Below are 13,235 nucleotides of genomic sequence, written 5' to 3'. Positions count from 1 at the left end.
GGTCCAATTTCCTCAACGTGTCCCAGCTGTCACCTAGTCTTCTTTCCAATATTGATGAGCCACATTCCATATCTGTTCACTGACCCAGAGCCATTCACTGTGCTCATGATGGGGACACATGGGGAAACACCATCTGTGTCCTCACTCAAGACCATCTTGCAGTAGAATAACTTGCTTCTACCATGGAAGAAACCAGACTTCTCATGGGCATCCACAGGCTGCCAACTGAAGTCATGAGGCAGGCATATACAGGCCCACGTGGATCCAGCCATTTAAGTGACCTGGCTGGCATAAGTTAAAACCAAATCTCTAAAGAGATACCAATAGGTGCACCCCAATTTAGCTTGAAAAGGCTGATCTAGAGAGAGGAGTAAGGAAAGGCTCCCAGGGTCCTCTCCCCAGACCCAGGGACACTCACATTGTTGGCTTCTCGGACCAGCCTCTGTTCATTGTACAGAATGTGCCGGATGCAGCGGACCAGTTCCATGGGGCAGCGATCGTACGTGTTCTGAAAGAATGTAAGAGCAGAGCTCACTTCCTTCTATGCCACACCATGAGCACTGCCTTGCCTCAGCTCAGGGAATGCCCATGGGGCAAAGAGGGTAGATTCATGGGTAGCATGCAACTTCAATAGGAACAGGAAAAGTGCAATATAGAAAAATCCAATTATAGTAAAATTAGTTCTTGCATTTTAATGTGCCTCAAGTATTCAGCAATGTTCTTAGAAATGAGATAAATAATTTTTTTAAGGCTGCACCAGATGAGAAACAGGAAACCAAAAACTTTTTGACTGAACAATAAAAATTACTATCACCAAGAGAGGAGGACGGGTGCCATGTATACTTGGACAGGACGCCCTGAAGGGGTCACTTAGTTAGAATTCTGCCTGGGATGTGCAATGTTCCTCCAAATGAGTAACACTATACCACTGAAAGGTAGCGGGTAGACTGAAAATGGTAATATGTGCCTGTAGTCCCAGCTACTTGGGAGGCTGAGGCAGGGGGATTGCTTGAACCCAGAAGTGGAAGCCAGTCTGGGCAACATAGAACATCTCATCTTAAAAAAAATAAAAAGGAGGGCTGGGAAGGCGGCTCAGTGGTAGAGCACTTGCCTTGCATGCATGAGGCCCTGGGTTCGAGTCCTCAGCACCACATAAGCAAAAAGGAAAAAGCCGGAAGTGGCTCAAGTGGTAGAGTGCTAGCCTTAAGCTGAAGAGCTGAGGGATAGCGCCCAGGCCCAGAGTTCAGGCCCCAAGACCGGACCCAAAAGAATACATAAATAAAAATAAATAAAAATAAAACCCTGAGTTCAAATTCTAGTACCATTCCTTCCCAAAATGCATTTAAGAAAAAATAAAAAACATGCATTATTATTGGGGCTGGGAAGATGGCTCAGTGGTAGAGCGCTTGCCTTGCATGCATGAGGCCCTGGGTTCCATTCCTCAGCACCACATAAGCAAAAAGAAAAAAGCCGGAAGTGGCACTGTGGCTCAAGTGGTAGAGCGCTAGCCCTGAGCTGAAGAGCTGAGGGACAGCGCCCAGGCCCAGAGTTTAGGCCCCATGACCGGACCCCAAACAAACAAACAAAAAAACCCAAAATGGTTTCTGATTAATACAAATTACAAAGACTCAATAACTAGATGCAATATGCATATGCAGGAATTATTTGTATCTTCTTTTTCCCTTTCTGTTTCATAGTCTTGCTATGTAATTCAGGTTGGCCTCATATTTGGGATCTACTTGCCTCAGCTTCCCACATGCTGGAATCACAGGCATGCGCCACCAAACCTTGCTTGATATTCTTGGTATTATTCTTGCAACTTTCTCTAAGTTTGAAATTATTTCAAACAAGAGTTTTGTTTAAGCTGCTAATGAAAAACCAAAACAACTAGAACCTGGGATGTGCATACAGCTCAATAATAACATGTAACTCCACAATGCTGGCTTAAAGGGGAGAATGAAGTCTCTACAGGAAGTACTCAATGAAGGAAAAAGCCTTAGGGAGGATTAAGTATGACCCAGCCTTCATACCCACCTTCAGCTGCGTGGCATAGTGTCCCAGCTTGATCTTCAGCAAAAACCCATCTTCCCCCACCTGGTGCTCCGCCTTCTTCTGCAGCTCCTGCACCAGACCCTCCAGGAGCTGGGTGGCCTTAATGTTCTCCTGTGGATTATCAAGATCTATTGAGTCCCTAGGGGAAAAAAATTACATAATCTGTACACATACATGCACATGGGCCTGCAAAAATGCAGTCTGCATCTCTTTCTTTCTAGTTGTTGGTGTTCAAACCCATGCTAGGCAAACACCCTACAATTGAGCCATATCCCCAGGCCAAAAATGCTTGCGTGTATGTGTGTGTGTGTTCCAGTACTGGGGCTTGAACTCAGAGCCTGGGCACTGTCCCTTAGCTGGTGTTCTCTTGTTTTTGGGTTGGTTGTGGGGGTTAACTCGAGGCCCGAGAGCTGTCCCTGAGCTCTTTTTGTCAAAGATAGCACTCTACTACTTTGCGTCAGTGCCCTTTCTGATTTTCTGGTGGTTCATTGGAGATAGGAGTCTCACAGATGTTCCTGCCTGGGCAGGCTTTGAACTGTGATCCTCAGATCTCAGCCTCCTGAGTGGCTAGGTGTGAGCCACTGACACCTGGCTTTTTTTTTTTTTTTTTTAAGATCTGAGACCAGGACTTGGGAATCTATACCTGCTGACTTTGCTCATTGGCACCTCCAACCCCTCCTTGGCTGGTGTTTTTAACTACTTGAGCCAAAGCACTACTTCCAGCTTTTTGGTGGTTCATTGTAGATAAGAGTCTCATGGGCTTTCTTTCCCATGGTTTGCGTCAAACTGCAATCCTCAGATCTCAGCCTCCTGGGTAGCTAGTAATATAGACCTGAGCTACCAGTGCCCAGCAAAAGTGATTTTTTTTTTCTTTCTGAGACATGGTCTGCCTATGTTGCCCAGGCTGGTCTCAAACTCACAAAGCTCCTGCATCTACCTCCTCAGTGCTATGCCCAACAAGGCACATGATTTCTCCTTCATGCTCATTGCAAACATTTTGAGATAGCTCAACACAAATTCACAAGATATCTACATTATCTGTAATCTCTTAGATTCCCTAGTTGGATTGTATAGTATATTTTCATATCTCTCTTTTCTGTTTTGTTTTAAACCATGCACTCTCCCTTCTCCTTCCTGTTCCAGCTGGCTTTGAGCTAACACTCCTAGAAATGAAGGAAAGAGAATGTGCTTTGTAGATGCTCAAGGAAATAAGGCCTCTGATAATTTCTCATCTATGATTATTTTTCAAGGGTGTGAAGGGAGCACAAGGTCAAGACTGCTCTACATGTCCTTTCCAGCCTCACCCAGTCTCAAGCATGCTTTTGTTGCTAATCTCACAAGAAGTACTTTGTAAGTAGAGACAGGTGAAGCAATAGTGACCTCTCTAAGCCCTGAGAATGAGACATCAAGGCAGAAGGTGCCTATGAGCATTGACACAGGTGAGGTGCTTATATGCCATTAGTTGCCACTCTGGGACTGGAGGCAATGTTAACTTTTCTAGTGAACAAGTGAAACCAGTCTACAGACCTTATTAAAGACATTCAACTGGTGACTGGATTGGATCACCTATCTCCCTATCTTTCTTTTCCCTTTCTTTCGTCCCACAACTTAGGCAACACATTACTACTGGGCAATAGTGAATTACTTAGCATACTGAAGAAACTAAACAGCTGTCAGACTGAAATAACATCCAATTACTACTGACTGGGTCTGGAGCCAAACAAGAGATTTACTAGCTAAAAGGCTGTCATCTCCAAATCTCTGAAGTTAGTAACTAATTTCAACCAGAGGCACAAACAGGTGCACTAACATACTGAGACTGTACGTTGTATGCAAATCTGTGCTTGGAGAAGGCAGGGAAGAATGCTAAAATTTAAATATGCATGTTTTAAGTTTTAAATAAAATACATATTAAACAAAAGCCTAAAAGGGCTTTTTGCTGTCTGGGGAACTCATTCCTAAGATGGCCCAGTCTCTGAGCAGAATTCACTGAAGTCTAGTTCTTAGCTTGAAAACTTAATTCCTGTTGAAGAAAGAGATTGCATAGAGAGTTTCAACAAGAAAATTGATTTCTCATTAAGAAAAACAAAAATTCAGTCGAGTGCTGGTGGCTCACGCCTGTAATCCTAGCTACTCAGGAGGCTGAGATCTGAGGATCGCGGTTCAAAGTCAGCCTGGGCAAGAAAAGCGGTGAAACTCTTATCTCCAATAAGCCATCAGAAAACCGGAAGTGGTGCTATGGCTCAAGTGGTAGAGTGCTAGCCTTAAGCTGAAGAACTGAGGGACAGCGCCCAGGCCGAGTTCAAGCTCCACGACTGACAAAAGAAAAAAAAAAAAGAAGAAGAAAAGAAAAACCAAAACTGCCTAAAAGCTAGGTTTTCTTTTTCTTCTTCTTCTTTTTTTTTTTTTGGTTAAACGTGCGGCTTGAACTCTGAGCCTGGGTACTGTCCCTCAGTTCTTCAGCTTAAGGCTAGCACTCTACCACTTGAGCCATAGCACTACTTCTGGCTTTTTCTGCTTATGTGGTGCTGAGTAATCAAACCCAGGGCCTCATGCATGCAAGGCAAGCACTCTACCACTGAGCCACCTTCCAGCCCCTAAAATGTAAGTTTTCATTAATAACAATACAAGGCCTTTTTTTTTTTTTTTTGGTTGGTCGTGGGGCTTGAACTCTGGGCCTGGGCGCTGTCCCTCAGCTCTTCAGCTCAAGGTTTGTGCTCTACCACTTGAGCCACAGAGCACTTCCAGGTGAGGAATTGAACCTAGGGCCTCATACATGGGAGGCAAGCACTTTACCACTGAGACACCTTCCCAGCTCCACAAGTCCTTTTTAACACTCATTCAGTAAGAAATTGACAAGGGAAAGAATATCTAAATGAAGTGTTTTAGAGACAGGATCATGCTATTTTGCCCAGGATAGTCTTGAATTTCTGGGCCTAAGAGATCTTCCTGCCTCAGCCTCCTGATTAGCTGGGACTACAAGCATGTATCATAATCCCCAACTAAATAAGTATTTGTTCTTATTCTTTTGGGGGATTTTTGTTTATTTGGTGCTGGGGGATCAAACTCAGTCCTCGTGTAGTCTAGACAAATACTCAACTACTGTCCTTAAATGAAATTTTCAATCAACAGAAACTTCCTGCTAATGTTTTCCTAAATCATCCAAACCATGAAACCAAAAAGAAAATGAAAAGGGAACGGAAAAGCACTAAAAAAGATATACTTGACATTCTCAACTTTCAATGGTTTTTTTCTTCATTTAATTAAGTGAAATTGGAATTTTTCTGTTTTCTTTTCTTTTTTTTTTTTTTTGGATTGGTCATGGGGCTTGAACTCAGGGCCCAGGCACTGTCCCTGAGTTATTTTGCTCAAGGCTAGTGCTCTACCACTTGGATCCACAGCCTCACTTCCAGTTTTCTGTGATTATTTGGGGATAAGAGTCTCACTGACTTTCCTGCCAGGACTGGCTTTCAACCACAATCTTTAGATCTCAACCTCCTAAGTAGCTAGGATTAACAAGTGAAAGCTACCAGTGCCTGGCAGGACTGCTTTATTTGCAGTTGTTTAAACTGTGATGAGGTGATTACATAAGCTCACAAATTTCACAGTATTGTAGGGTAGTGATGCTTAGTTAAAGTCGCAAACATATTCTAACCATCATGGGGCAAATTGTTTACTGTGGTCTATAAAGTTTATGGGTTCTATGGGCTTTGACTATACAGTTATTTTTTCCACATTGGGTGATATGTACATTCCTTTCCTTTTGCATAGTGTCAGCGGTTCCCTCTTTCCCTCTCAGGATTGCTTTTTAATTGCCTAGTAAATTGTGTTCTTTTGGCACCTTGCTGGTTTCTGAACAAAATCTGCTAACAAGCAATTGCAATTATTCCAAAGCAACCTCACTGATGATGGGGATACAGTCCTCTTCACACAATAGCCTCAAGGCTGGCTTCTCCTGGGATGGTCAAGGAGGATCCCTAATTACTACAGTGGAAACCTGGCATATCTAATGAACATATCAGATTGACAGTCTGGAAACACCCAGCAAGCTCCCAGGCCCCAAGCAAAGCTGAGGACAACCTGCTTCTTGTGTATAAAAATGTAAAATAACGTTGTCTGTATAATAATGTTATCAGTTTAGACACTAAAGAGCCGGGGGTGTAACTCAGTGGCTATGGAGCTACTAAAATATTTAATTTTAATTATTTTATAGGATAAAAGCTTATTAATAAATGCGAAATATTTTACCCAGGTTATAATTAAATCAGACAAATATCATACCTCATCTGTTCTATTACACGTTGTTTTTTTGAGCTGGTCATAGGGCTTGAAATCAGGGTGGTATCTCTGAGCTTTTTCGCTCAACGGTAGCACTCTTATCACTTTGAGCCATAGTGCTACTTCCAGTTTTCTAGTGGTTAATTGGAAATAAGAGTCTCATGGACTTTTCTACCCAGACTGGCTTTGAACTTCAATCCTCAGATCTCAGCCTCCTGAGTAATGGGGATTATAGGCGCAAGCCATTAGCTCATGGCCAGAGCTTTAACTTTCATCACCAACAAAATGTTGTCCCTCTACAACAATGCTTGCCTGGCATCCTGTAGGCATTCAAAACATAGTTGTTGGTTCCTGTTTAATACTTTTAGCCAGTATTTACTATTAACAAAATCTGCTTTTAAAAATCCCAAGAGTTAAGGAGATGGATGAGATTGGCAGAGATGGGGCAGAATGATGGAAGGGGTGGGACTGGCCACGATACATTGTTCTCATAAACTGATATGTTAGACTGAAACTCCTTTCTACAGCTACTTAAATATAATAATACAAAGAAAAAAAAGCCCAAGGGCTCGAAGAGTTATTTTATCCCCCTCAATGTAAGACAGAGTTAAATACCTTGTCCTGGATCATATAAAACACATGGCTTTTCAGGTCTTCATCACATCTTTCTAATCAAGTTCATTATTCTCGTGCTTTACATAATGGGATATAAAAGCTTTGTTCACCTACCAGGCCTGGCTTTCAATCCACTGGGATAAATAATGCCGCACCTCGATGGGGAAGTGCTGGCCATACAAGGCTTGCATCTGATGAAGGGCATCTCCTTGCAGCTGCTGAGCTTGTATCCACATGGCCATTGTTCACAATCTGGTAGGTAAACAAACAACCATGCTTTGAATATCTTTTCTCTTTTGTTTTTAAACTATTGCCCCCCCCCAACCCATTAAAGTAAACGTTCACAGTTTAAAAGTAAACAATAAGCTGGGCACTGGTGGCTTGCACCTATAATCCTAGCTATGCAGGAGGCTGAGATCTAAGGATCAAGGTTCAAAGCCAGCCTAAGCAGAAAAGTCCACAAGACTCTTATCACTAATTAACCACCAAAAAGCTGGACATGGAACTGTGGCTCAAGTGGTAGAGCACTAGCCTTGAGTGAAAAAGCCTAGCAAGAATATGAAGTCCTGAGTTCAAGCCCTAGTACTGGCACACACACACACACACACACACACACACACACACACACACATACATATACACACAGAGATATAAATGACGTTATTCCTTTGGATAAACTAAAGATTAGTATTCCTTTTTGCCAGTCCTGGGGCTTGAACTCAGGGCCTAGGCGCTGTCCCCAAGCTTCTTTTGCTCAAGGCTAGTAGTACTCTACCACTTGAGCCACAGTATCACTTCCACTTCCAGCTTTTTCTGTTTATTCATGCATGCTAGGCAAGCACTCTACCACTAAGCCACCTTCCCAGCCAAGATTAATATTCTTGAGCTGAGCTTTAGCCTTAAAATGTTTTCCAAATACAGACAACTCAGTGTGGCTATGGCAAAGTACCCAATTTGGTCTGTGACTATAATTAATATGAAGGTCCAATAAGCAAAAGTACAAAACCAGGTGTGGGAAAGAACCACCAATAGCTTTCATTAAACAATCCACAGAGATTTTTTTTTTTTTTGCCAGTCATGGGCCCTGAACTCTGAGCCTGGGCGCTGTCCCTCAGTTCATCCAGCTTAAGGCTAGCACTCAAGCACTTGAGCCACAGCACCACTTCTGGCTTTTTCTGCTTATGTGGTGCTAAGGAATCAAACCTAGGGCCTCATGCATGCAAGGCAAGCACTCTAGCACTGAGCCACCTTCCCAGCCCCCAGAGAATTTTTTTTTTGTTGGTTGTGGGGCTTGAACTCTGGGCCTGGGCGCTGTCCCTCAGCACTTCAGCTCAAGGCTAGCGCTCTACCATTTGAGCCACAGCGCCACTTCCGGTTTTCTAGTGGTTTATTGGAGGTAAGAGTCTCATGAACTTTCCTTGCCCAGGCTGGCTTTGAACTGTGATCCTCAGATCTCAGCCTCCTGAGTAGCTATGATTACAGACATGAGCCACTGGCGCCTGGCTCCACAGAGAAATTTTTAAAGAGTAATCTTGGATTGATATTTTGGTCAGAAGAAATATGAGCGATACAATGCCAGCTTGGAAAAAAAAAAAAAGAGTGCAGTGAAGAAAAAGTGTACTATGTAGTGAATTACCACTGGTTACCTACGTAGCAATGCTTCCTCACAGAGAACACAGACCTATCTGGTAAAATACTCAAGGTTAAACCTCCAGAGGTACTGTGATGGGATATTCTGTTACATTATAGCCTGCAACAATCTTTCAGACACAAAAACAATACATCACAAATAAATTTAAAAAATGAACCATTGTACTCTGATAGTGAATATGCAGTTTTATTATTATTATTTAAATATGATCTTCGCTTCAGAAAAATGGTTTATTAAACTACCAAGATGCTTCCTCAGACTTATCAGAGAAGTTTTTTTTTTTTTTTTTTTTTGGGTCCGGTCGTGGGGCCTGAACTCTGGGCCTGGGCGCTGTCCCTCAGCTCTTCAGCTCAAGGCTAGCGCTCTACCACTTGAGCCACAGCACCACTTCCGGCCTTTTTTCTTTTTGCTTATGTGGTGCTGAGGAATTGAACCCAGGGCCTCATGCATGCAAGGCAAGCGCTCTACCACTGAGCCACCTTCCCAGCCCCTTATCAGAGAAGTTTTAACACATTCACAGCAGAGCCTCTACGATTAACAGATTGGGGTTAAGTAGTAGCAATATTACTTTATAAATCGAAGGACATTAAACCCAAATCTTGCTCTGTTTTCCATAGAAGTGGGGTTTCGGATAAGATAGGACTATCCTGAATCCCATCCACAATGACATGGTTACTGATCCGCACCATTCTCCTAAGAATGACGTTATGGTTACAGTCCAGTGAATTGGACCTGGATTTTGTTGACTGGAGACCGCATATGCATGTGAATGAGGAAATAAAAATCCCTCTTCTGCTCAGTTGAAGCCATCAGATCATGTAACACTGAGCTATTTATGGGAGCAGTCAGTTAGCCAACAATGAGGTATGGTATGAGTGCCAGTTACCTCTTTTAGACTTGTGTGATACTATAGAACACTTGAACAGTGTCCAATTTTATTTAGAGCTTTTAGGCTTTAGGGCTGGGATCACTGGAAGATCATATGAGACATCAGATTCAATGGCTATGAGTTTACCAGAAGAAACACTGGGACTAAAAAGCTCTCTCCAGAAGCCAGTTCACTTGATAATCAAACATCCAGAAGACACTTTGTAATTAAAATGAGTCCAATCTCAAGTCCAAGCTCAAGAATATACACCAAATCATGCTTTATGAACAAAAAAAGGAAAGAAAGAAGAAAGAAATGGATGGAAGGAGGGAAGGAAGGAGGGAGGGAACGAGGGAAGGAGGAAGGAAAGATGAGCGGAAAGAAGGAAGGAGGGAAGGACACAGGAATGGAGGGATGAGGTACTTAGATACTTAAGTATACGGACATATGATACAGGACTGAAGAGCGGAGCTGGGGTACCCATCTCTCTTTATAAAGGATAAGGAAGCAGCAGGACCTTACCATAGTTCCCTTAATGAATGTGTAAATGATACCAGAAGATATAAGGTCTCTTGTATTTGAATTCACCAGCTGAACTGACCCAAGGAATAAAAGAGGAAAGCAGTAGAAAAACTCAGAGCCCATCGAACCCAAATAAAGTAATTCGATAGTTATTATCTATTCTTTTCTTGTCTCTTTTTCTTCTTCTCACTGATAACTTTCTGACATATATCTATTTACTGACTTTACTAGGGTAAAGTCACCATGTGGACAGTGACTTTCTTTTGTTCTCTTGGGCGTGGAACACTGCTGGACATATAAGCATTGTCTTTTGGTTGTTGTATGAATGTATACACATGCTGCAGTTAATCTATCAGCTTTTTTTTTTTTTTCTGAAACAGTGTTTCACTATGTAGCTCAGCCTGGCCTTGAACTCACCAACCCCCTGTCTCAATCTCCCAATTGCCGGGCTTCATCTTCTTTTCCAAAGTTTTCAAGGTCTGATGGAACATGACATCATTTTGAAATGCAAAGGCATGAAAATGGTGGGGATCCTAATTCAGCTGCTCAATTACATTTTATAATTTAAATGAGTCTATTTTGATAATGGTCTATTTGTCCCTTGATAAGATATGCCATAATCTGTCATTTATCCCTTTAGTTTTTGTAATTGCACTTAAAAGGGCACATCTTTTTTTTTTGTTGGTGGTGGTCACAGGTCTTGAACTCAGGGCATGGGCGCTGTTCCTTGAGCTTTTTCACTCAAGGTTAGCACTCTACCATATCCAGCCCCAAGAGCCACTTTTGGTGGTTGAATGGAGATTAAAGTTTCACATACTTTCCTGCCCAGGCTGGCTTTGAACTGTGATCCTCAAGATCTCAGTCTCTTGAGCAAGGACTACAGGTGTGAGACACTGGATTCAACAAGAGAGCACATCTTATTTACTCCCTTGTCCCTAGTACTCAATAGAAAGTAGTCCTTAAATATTTGCTGAGTCAATAAACATAAATAAATATCTCATATGTCCTGTTGGCCAAGCATATTACTAGAGTCTATTACTGTTTTAAGAGACAAATATCATAGCAATATGCCATGCACATAAAAATACTAAATAAATATAACACTTTTTTTGGTGTCATTACTGAGGATTACACTCAGAGCCTGGGTGTTATCTTCATGTTTTTTTGCTCAAGGTTGGCACTCTACCACTTGAGCCACAGTTCCATTTTAAGGTTTTGGTAGCTAACTGGAGGTAAGAATCTTCTGGATTTTCTTGCCTGGGATGGCTTTAAACCAGTATCTTCAGATTTCCGTTTCTTTCTTTTTTTTTTTTTTTGCCGGTCATGGGGCCTGAACTCTGGGCCTGGGCGCTGTCCCTCGGGTCTTCAGCTCAAGGCTAACTCTCTACCACTGGAGCCACAGTGCCACTTCCAGCTTTTTCTGCTTATGTGGTGCTGAGGAATCGAACCCAGGACCTTGTGCATTCAAGGCAAGCACTTTACTGCTGAGCCACCTTCCCAGCCCCAGATTTCAATTTCTTGATTAGCTAGGATTATAGGCATGAATCACCAGCACTCTTCTCTTTTATTATATTTTTAAAAATAAGGTCTTACTGTGTAGCTCAGGCTTTCCTCAAACTCATCTTCCTCCTGCTTCAGCTTCTGAAATCACTGGGATTACAGGCATGTCCTATCACACCTGGCCTGTTACACTATTTAAGTTTTGTTTTGTCAGTTGTGGGTCTTGAACTCTGGGCCTGCGCGCTGTGTCCCTCAGCTCTTCAGCTCAAAGCTAGTGCTCTATCACTTGAGCCACAGTACCACTTCCAGTTTTCTGGTGGTTTATTGGAGATAAGAGTCTCTCGGGCTTTTCTGCCGAGGCTGGCTTTGAACCATGATCCTTAGATGTCAGCTTCCTAAATACTAGGTTTACAGGTGTGAGCCACCGGCACCCGGCATATAATATAAGTTTTATATTAATAGTTTGTATCCAAGAGTAGAATGCTCTCAGAACTGGCCAGAATATTTCTTCTGATTCTAATTATAAACATGTCATAGTAGTCATTTTTTAAAATACTATGCTATTTGGAGGATAATGGCTGACAAATATAAGGCAGCAATTGCCTTATTTTGATAAATGCAATATAGCTTTCCTACATAAAAAAATTTTTTTTTTTTTTTTCCGGTCGTGGGGCCTGAACTCTGGGCCTGGGCGCTGTCCCTCAGCTCTTCAGCTCAAGGCTAGCGCTCTACCACTTGAGCCACAGCGCCACTTCCGGCTTTTTTCTTTTTGTTTATGTGGTGCTGAGGAATCGAACCCAGGGCCTCATGCATGCAAGGCAAGCACTCTACCACTGAGCCACCTTCCCAGCCCCTATAAAAATGTTTTGATAAGAGCTAGAAAGTAGATTTTGCTTATGACTAGTCAAACATATATAATAAATAGGTAGTAAAAAAGATTCTCAATGTTCCTAACACGAAGAAGTAATTGATGTTTGAGGTGTTTGAGGTGATGTATATGCCAGTTACTCTGATCTGATTATGACATGTTGCACCGGTGTATGGAAATATTACTGTTCCCCGTATATGCACTCACCTTTGTAAATTAAAATTGAATATTTAAATGATATAGAATCACCTGTTTATTTTTTGTGCCTGTCCTGGAGCTTGAGCTTAGGCTCTGGACACTTGCTATCCTTGAACTTGCTTTGCTCCAAGTTAGCGTTCTACCACTGGAGCCACAGCTCTACTGCTCTACTTCTGTCTTTTTGGAAATAGACTTTCTAGCCCATGGTGGGTTCCAATCTCAATTCTTAGATCTCAGCCTTCTTGAGTAGCGTGGATTTCATGTGTGAGCAACCAGTACCTGATATATTTACTTTTAAACTAAGAATTATATATACATGGAATCTGAGATGACTTACTGAGATTATCATGAAATCACTTAAAATACTGATGTTAGGAAAAAACTGCCCCACCTCTAATTTATATGGATAAAACCTAGAATCTAAGCTGTTTTTCTTCATATATGTCAAAATTCATTACCATTATTATTAGGCTGTGCCCATACAGTTATAAGCTGACACCTGTTTCTGGTCCTACTATTTATCCATCATCCATCAGATGCTACTCTCTCTAAACCCCCACTGTCCCAAATACATGCTCTCCTCTGCTTATTTACAGGCAGCTCCATCTTCAATGCGTGACGTTCTGACAGGGGAAGTGGTTTATATCTTTGGTAAATCATCTCAGGCTTCTCGAAAGACTGGG

The 13,235-nt window shown here is 42.1% G+C and overlaps 1 protein-coding gene across 4 annotated transcripts in view; it reads right to left on the bottom strand.

Annotated features, from left to right (window-relative positions):
• LOC122100261 (signal transducer and activator of transcription 5B) overlaps positions 1-13,235 on the bottom strand; it is a 74,221-nt gene that overhangs the window by 19,512 nt on the left and 41,474 nt on the right. Inside the window, exons 2-4 of one of the 4 annotated variants that reach the window (XM_042670603.1) lie at positions 7,060-7,197; positions 2,035-2,191; positions 419-508 (exon numbers count right to left, since the gene is read on the bottom strand). In XM_042670603.1, coding sequence (XP_042526537.1) covers positions 419-508; positions 2,035-2,191; positions 7,060-7,187 — 375 coding nt within the window. In that variant the 5' untranslated portion in view covers positions 7,188-7,197. Of the gene's footprint in view, positions 1-418; positions 509-2,034; positions 2,192-7,059; positions 7,203-13,235 lie in introns of those variants that run through there. The other 3 variants (XM_042670621.1, XM_042670613.1, XM_042670630.1) reach the window with 3 other exon arrangements.

Source organism: Dipodomys spectabilis, unplaced genomic scaffold (assembly GCF_019054845.1).
Source record: "Dipodomys spectabilis isolate Male_0828 unplaced genomic scaffold, ASM1905484v1 ptg000018l, whole genome shotgun sequence".
NCBI lineage: Eukaryota > Metazoa > Chordata > Mammalia > Rodentia > Heteromyidae > Dipodomys > Dipodomys spectabilis.
Note: the sequence above shows the minus strand (reverse complement) of the source record. Positions and strands in the feature narration are given on the sequence as shown.